This window comes from Leucopleurus acutus (assembly GCF_964270905.1).
Source record: "Leucopleurus acutus genome assembly, chromosome: 2".
NCBI lineage: Eukaryota > Metazoa > Chordata > Mammalia > Artiodactyla > Delphinidae > Leucopleurus > Leucopleurus acutus.
Genome location: NC_139143.1, coordinates 41,814,307 through 41,822,449, shown reverse-complemented (window position 1 = coordinate 41,822,449; position 8,143 = coordinate 41,814,307). Strand labels below are relative to the sequence as shown.

At 42.1% G+C, this 8,143-nt stretch overlaps 1 protein-coding gene across 3 annotated transcripts in view; it reads left to right on the top strand.

Annotated features, from left to right (window-relative positions):
* The first annotated feature begins 5,413 nt into the window (after positions 1–5,413).
* Positions 5,414–8,143, top strand: part of RBBP5 (RB binding protein 5, histone lysine methyltransferase complex subunit) — a 36,273-nt gene continuing 33,543 nt past the window's right edge. For all 3 annotated transcript variants that reach the window (XM_082834356.1, XM_082834355.1, XM_082834354.1), the window contains exon 1: positions 5,414–5,542. In XM_082834356.1, the coding sequence (XP_082690482.1) occupies positions 5,524–5,542 (19 nt within the window). In that variant the 5' untranslated portion in view covers positions 5,414–5,523. The remainder of the gene's footprint in view (positions 5,543–8,143) is intronic.

Genomic DNA, 8,143 nt, shown 5'->3' with positions numbered 1-8,143 from the left:
AAATATTTGCAAACGAAGCAACTGACAAAGGATTAATCTCCAAAATATACAAGCAGCTCATGCAGCTCAATATCAAAAAAACAAAAAACCCAATCCCAAAATGGGCAGAAGACCTAAATAGACATTTCTCCAAAGAAGATATACAGATTGCCAACAAACACATGACAAGATGCTCAACATCACTCATCATTAGAGAAATACAAATCAAAACTACAATGAGGTATCACCTCACACCAGTCAGAATGGCCATCATCAAAAAATCTACAAGCAATAAATGTTGGAGAGGGTGTGGAGAAAAGGGAACCCTCTTGCACTGTTGGTGGGAATGTAAATTAATACAGCCACTATGGAGAACAGTATGGAAGTTCCTTAAAAAGATACAAATAGAACTACCATACGACCCAGCAATCCCACTACTGGGCGTATACCCTGAGAAAACCATAATTCAAAAAGAGTCATGTACCACAATGTTCAACGCAGCACTATTTACAGTAGCCAGGACATGGAGGCAACCTAAGTGTCCATCAACATATGAATGGATAAAGAAGATGTTGCACATTTATACAATGGAATATTATTCCGCCATAAAAAGAAAGGAAACTGAGTTATTTGTAGTGAGGTGGACAGACCTAGAGTCTGTCATACAGAGTGAAGTAAGTCAGACAGAGAAAAACAAATACTGTATGCTAAACATATTTATTGAATCTCAAAAAAAAGGTTCTCGTGAAACTAGGGGCAAGACAGGAATAAAGACACAGACGTATAGAATGGACTTGTGGACACATGGTGGGGGAAGGGTAAACTGGGACAAAGTGAGAGAGTGGCATGGACATATATACACTACCAAATGTAAAATAGATAGCTAGTGGGAAGCAGCTGTATAGCATAGGGAAATCAGCTTGGTGCTTTGCAAGCACCTAGAGGGGTGGGATAAGGAGGGTGGGAGGGGGACGCAAGAGGAAGGGGATATGGGGATATACGTATGCATATAGGTGATTCACTTTGTTATACAGCTGAAACTAACACAACATTGTAAAGCAATTATACTCCAATAAAGATGTTAAAAAATATATACAGTATCACTACCTCCTCATCCCTGTTACCCCATTCTCGTTTACCCCCCCTTTTTTCCATTCTTTTCACACCTGTTCCCTATAGGTAACCAGTCTCCTTAGTTTCTGATTTATCTTTTCTGTATTTCTTTTGCACATATGGTCAAAAGCAGAATGTTTTCTTATATTCCTTTCTTTCTTAGGCCAGCGTTGTATAGATAAATCTTTTGTGGTTTGCATTTCTTTTAGCAGTATGTCTTGGCAACCACTTTATATCATTTCACAGAGTTCTTCCTCATTTTTTAAAATAGCTGCTGAGTATGCCATTGTATTACATACCATAAATGTATGAACACTTAGGTTGTTTCCAATATTTTGCAATTACAAACAGTACTGCAATGAATAACCTGTGCATATGTATTTTTCCATTGTTGGAGGTGTATATTCAAGTGAATAGCACAGATCTTTCTTCCCCTCCAATCCTTCTTTCCTCCAGGGAACCAAGAGCTGTGCTGATGTTACTGCCCATATAATGTTTTCTTTCTTAGCTCTACGTTTGAAGTCTGTAATCTCTGACAATAAGCACAGATTGTGGTCAAGTGTACACTTTCTGAGAAAGCCTTCACTCCCTGTCTCAGCCAATAATTTGGGTGGCACCCCCAGCCTTGTACTACAGTAGTGGTTTTCAACCTTGTCTGAACATTAGAATCACCTAGGAGCTTTTAAAATACCATGCCTAGGAATGCTCTAGGTAGATTCTGCAATTAATGCAGGATCTCTGGGACTCAGGCACCTATATTATTTTGAAGTGCCCCAGAAAGTCCAACGTGTGGCTAAAGTTGAGAACCACTGGTTATATCCTTGAAATGTTACAATAATCTCCTGGCCCTCACCATACTGCCTGTGATTTGAGCCAGCTGCAGGAGTGTATCCTAGCTGATTAGGAGGTGCTCCACTCAGAGAATTCCTCATTTTTACCTGGAGAAGAGGTAAATACCTGCTGGCCTAATTTCAGGAGGATCTGTAAAAGTCTTTAATGAAACAGAAGTTCAGCCTAGCTAAAAAAAGTTCTTTCTCACATAGAATCTGAATGACAGGTACAAGTTGCTTCAGGGCGGGAAGGAAGAATATTAAATTTCCCTTTCTCCCCTTCAACACACAAATATGGGTACCTTCCTTTGTAGTTGGTAGTATTAATAAGACTTTGTAGGGAATTCCCTGGTGGTCCAGTGGTTGGGACTTCACACTTCCACTGCAGGGTGCATGGGTTCGATCCCTGGATGGGGAACTAGGATCCTGCATGTCGCATGGTGCAGCCAAAAAGAAAAAAAAAGACTTTGTAAAGCAAAAGTCGACCAATAACACTGTTTATCATCAAATCAAAGATGCCACAAGTTATAAGACACATGATTATCTTATCTTAGTGATTCTTAGCACTAACAAACCCACTGGTAAATATGAGATATAATCAAATGTAAGATATATCCCTATTTCAGAGATTTTTAAATGTGGAAAAGTGTACATATTAGAATTGATGAAATACAGTAGATCTTTAGCCTAGACTTCTTCTTTGAACTCCATGCTTGTAGGATCACTTCAATTTCTCACAGGCTCCTTAAACTCAACTTGTCCCAGTGGGGTACTCTTCATCTACATTGCCAAAGCTATTCCTTTTCCTGCATTCTCTACTTGGGCAAATGGAACCACCAAACTAGAAACATGGGAGTCACACCAGCCTCCTGACCTTCTACTTTCCACATGCAAAAGGTCTTTCCCATTCAGTCAGTTCTGTCTGGTACCTCTCTCGAATGCATTACCTAGGTCTTCCTCATCTCTACAAGATTACTGTAGTAATCTCCTAACTGCTTTCCACCCCTCTAATCAAGCCCCGCTCCACACTGTCCTTGTTTTCTTTCTTTAAGCATCAATCTGATCATATTATTCCTTGCTTAAAAATCGAACAAGGGCTTCCCTGGTGGTGCAGTGGTTGGGAGTCCGCCTGCCGATGCAGGGGACACGTGTTCGTGCCCCGGTCCGGGAAGATCCCACATGCCGCAGAGTGGCTGGGCCCGTGAGCCGTGGCCGCTGAGCCTGCACATCCGGAGCCTGTGCTCCGCAACGGGAGAGGCCGCAACAGTGAGAGGCCCGCGTACCGCAAAAAAAAAAAAATCAAACAAGATGAATACTCCATCCAAAAAATAGACAGAGGATATGAACCGGTCACCTCACAGAAGAGAAAAATACACACTTATACATGTGAAAAGCTGATCATCCTTATTAGGAAATAAATGTAACAATGACATTTTTTCACCCACCCAGTTGGCAGCGTTTGAGAGAACTGATAATAATGAATGATTACAAAGGTGTGCAGAAATACTCCTACATACCATCGTTGGTAGTACAATATTTGAGATGCATTTTGGCCACGTTTTGGATATGTGAAGGAATGCAAACTGCCTGTTAAAAACCAAAATTCAACCAAGTAAGTTTGAAGATCTAATTGGCATTATTAAACTAGATGGGCAGCATCCCATCTAGTAAACAGAAGGGCACTCTGAGGGATGTACAAAATGGAAGCTTTTTATAGGAAGAAGGGTAGGGTAAGGGAGTTATTAGCAAAAGAAAAGAAAGGATTATTTTTAGGTCAAGAGACCTTCTTTCTGGGAGGAAGGGAATGGCAAGGGTTTTATCATGCAGATTGCTCCTTCTGGGGGGTGTCGGGTGGTAAGCAGAGGTGGAGAGGGCCCAGGAGACATTACCTCATTGGTGCTGAAAATACCAGACTAGCCAATAAAGATTACATTTCTGGCGAAGGTTTGAAACTGCATTTAGATCAGGTGTTAGATCTAGATCTGGTATCACGGGCTTTAGCACAAGTGACGCCGTTTTGGGCCTGTGGTTTTCTCTTTAACATATCTAATTTCTGAGCCTCAATTACTGCACCTGGTCAAATGGGGCCAGTAGCTACTCTAATGTTCTCAAGGAAATGAGATAATTTTTTTCTTTTTTTTATAAATTTATTTATTTATCTTTGGCTGCATTGGGTCTTTGTTGCTGTGCGTGGGCTTTCTCTAGTTGCAGCGAGCGGGGGCTACTCTTCCTTGCGGTGCGCGGGCTTCTCATTGCGGTGGCTTCTCTTGTTGCGGAGCACAGGCTCTAGGTGCGTGGGCTTCAGTAGTTGTGGCACGCAGGCTCAGTAGTTGTGGCATGCAGGCTCAGTAGTTGTGGCACACGGGCTTAGTAGCTCTGCGGCACGTGGGATCTTCCCGGACCAGGGCTTGAACCCGTGTCCCCTGCACTGGCAGGCAGACTGTTAACCACTGTACCACCAGGGAAGTCTGGAAGTGAGATAATTTAGGGGAAAGTAGTAATAGCTAACATTTACTGGGCACTTGCTGTTCTAAGTATTTCATATGTGTTTACTCATTTAACCCTCACAATAACCCTGTAAGAACTACCCCCGTTTTACATATAAGAAAACTGAGACACAGAAGATAAAATACTGCCCAAGGGGTGAAGTTAGTACTAAGAAAGGAGCTGGGATTACTGGCTACATAAGAGGCCACATAATCTACATAAGAGGATCTAGCTCCAGTCCTACGTTTTTTGCAGCCAACCTACGCCCATCTTTCCTTTTTGTCATAGCCCACAGCGTCCATAGTCAAAACCTGTTTATACAGAATTTGCCCATTCGCTAGTTTCATCAACTGGCCTCTAGTAGCTTTGGGTATCTCGTCACAGTTCTGTCTGATTGAGTTCCAGGGAACTCAGCCACCTCCCATTCCAATTCACTTCCAGGGTCCGGGTCAACGCTGGGTACACGGTAAATCCTTAGATAAATTTTATCGGACGTTTCTGTGGGATCGATGTCATACCTTTACAAATGTGGAATAATTCTCACGAGACTGAGACAGATACACGATAACTAGGCTACATACAGGGCGAGTACCGCCTTGTCGCGTACAGCTGCGCTCCACACTCGAGCTCTGGGTCCAACCGTTCCTGCTGTGCTACTTCAGGCACTCGGCCGGAACCTTCCGGCGGCATCTGAGGCAGCCAGCCGGGAGAACGCCGCTGAACGCACAACACGGGAAGGATTAGTAGTCTAACTATGTGCCTAAACTCTCTAGCTCACTTACATGATCCGAGAGAAAACAGCCCCAAATTCTTGCACTTTTAAAACAACCTGAGTGACGATAGCATTTTTATCCATTAAAAAATATCATAGTCAAGTGATTCCGAGAGAGTTTTTTTCTTCTTTTTGGTTAGGCATATATATGGACAGCCCACTTGAAAGAACAAGGAAGGCGAGGGAAGAAAGCGGAAGCCGTGGGGTCTTCTAAACCAGAAAGTCTCCGGAGCTTGTGCCAGGCTCTTTGCGGCGTCACCCAGTTAGACGCAGGTTTTGGAAGCGGTTGGAAGAGAAGGTGTCGTTGCTGGAGCTGAGACCGGACGGCCAGAGTCCTCAGGGATGAACCTCGAGTTACTGGGTGAGGAGGACTATGGCTGCTTCTTAGAGAACCTTTTGGTCCTGGAAAGGAGGGAACCCAGGCGGAGGGGACTCAGGCTGCAACATTAGGGACACAGTTCTAGATGCGTCTTTTTGGGCGCCTTGTTATGGAGCAGCAACAGGGAGAGGAAGCCTAGCTTCTGCCTGAGCGGAATGCATTGCTTTTCCCGAGGCTACTTTGCAGTTCAATTGTGAAGCGTTAGGGAAAGATAGTTTGTGACTTAGTTTCGATTACAAGGATCACAGGTGCTGAAGTAGCCCAGAGCAGGCAGGACCAGAGTTACTGGGGGAAGGAATCTGAGGAACTGAGGCTTGAGGTAAAGCTTTGAACACTTGTCAGGGTTTTGGGTGAAGCATGGGGTTTTGAAGAAACATGGGGTGCCTAAGGAGGGGAACGTGTTTATCTTCTAGTACAAGTTCCTCATTGAATAAATTAAAAAAGGCTCAGAGGGTACTGACTTGAAGGCACTAAGAAAGTAAATGGTATAGTTGGCATATAGGTGGCACTGGAATCCAGTTACCTTGACTTTCTATTTAAGGTCTTTATCAGGGACGGTGTGTAAAACACTGAGGGGAGAACTACAAGGCAGTTTACTTTTGTCACCCTCTCTGATTCATTTCCTCCTTACCCTTTACCCAAGTTGTTTATAAACTGTAGGTTCTTCTGGGTTTTCATTAGGTAATATTTAGCATCGTAGCCTAAGGATGTCTGAGGTTTTCAAGAACTAAGCAACTTGCTATTTTCAGTGGTTGTGTTTCTCTTTAAAACAGTTAAATTCATTAGATATACTGGCAGTCTTAAAGACTGTAAAGCTATTTAAGGAATGGTCTTTGCTTTTAAGGAGCTTTTTGTTAAGTGTGGAGAATAAGGTGTTTATGTAAATAGCTATACTATATTGTAGAATATAGGTCACTCTTTTTTAAAAAATTTACTTTTTGTACAGTAAGTTCTTATTAGCTATCTGTTTTATACATATTAGTGTATATATGGCCAGCCTTAAAGAGTCTTTACTAAGGGCTAAGAACATTTGGAAGAGGGAGTGAATATCTTTGGGGCAGGGGAAGAAAGGTAATCAAGAAAGAACAAAAACAACCAAAAAACCAAACCTGTGGAGGATTTGGAGTTTTGAGTGGATATTTAAGATTGGTAAAATATTGACAGACTGAAGTATGGAGATATTGGAAGGAGTGTTTATTAGGAATACGTTTGAGCTAAGACATCAGTGAGATGAGTCCTAAAGGTATTTTCCGGCTTGGCCAGGTTGTGGGTACTGTGAATAAGGAGAAGGCCAAGAGATGGGATTAGTACCATCTACTCCTTGGAGGCTTTTGAATACCCAGCTGAAAAGCTGTGCTTTTTAAGGAAAGTAGGGCAGATCCATTGAAGGGTTTTGACCTGGTAAGTGACTCAATCAGAGCTGTGATTTTTTTAAAAAAAAGATTTATCTGACAACAGTGTGTAGTTGAGTCTGCCAATTTGGAGGGCTAGAGTAGATGAGGGATAAAGAAGGTCTGAACTAGAAAATGGAAAGAAAAGACATTGAGAAGGTAGAGTTGACAATTTGAAAATTGACTACATATCATGGTGGTAGCGGCACTGGTGGTGGTGCTGGTGGTGAGGAAGGGAGTGAAGTGAAAAATGATGGGAACTGTGATGGTGCTATTCATAAACATTTAAGGACATTTGGAAAAGACAGTTAGCATTGGGTATGTTGAGTGTGGGCCTGTGGTTCAGGAGATGGGTTTGGATTTATGAGAGAGATTTGTAACCTTCCTACAGGTGGGCTAGACAAAACCTTGTGAGGAGATGATAAGACCCAGGGAGAAAGTGGGAGGGGAAGAAAAGAAACCTGCTGAGGACAGAATCTTGGACAATCATCTATATTTAGGGAATAGGAGGAGGAATAAATGATAATATATCAACTAACAGTTACATAGTACTTACTATGAGCTAGGCCTATTTTCAAGTGCTTTTCATATATTTATTCATGTAGAGGTAGAAGAGAATGCAGTTTGGTGTGGTGTCTTCCATAGAAGCAGTTGTAGAGCAGTTGAGGCTAAGAGCTGAGAAAGGGCTACTCTACTTAGTTCTTGGGCAACTTTGGGCTCCTTAGCAACTTGAACAGAATCTGAGTTACAATGATTTTAGGAAGATGAGTGAGATGGACTGGAGGCAAAGGGTTGATGTTTAGTTTTAAAAACTTAACTATGGAGAAAAGGTGGTAGATAGGCTCATACCTTGAAAGAAAGAGCAGATGGGAAAGATTTTTCTTGTATGATAGAGAAGATTCATGTGGGTAAAACTTAGGAAGGAATATTTAGCATTGGAAGGTTAGACAATTTAAAAGAAGGCTGACTGGATTCAAAAGATATAAATCTCTATGGGAATGACTTGAGTTTTATAGCAAGAAAGTTAATTATTACAGATATAAAGGAGAAAGGAACAGAAGTAATGTGATTGTGGGAGCATACCAAACCGTAGCTGGCCAGATAAAGGAAAGGAATGATAATGTATTCTTAATGTGGACTCTCAAATGCTTTTACCTCTGCAACCACTTCTGAGCCCTTGCTGTGTATTAGG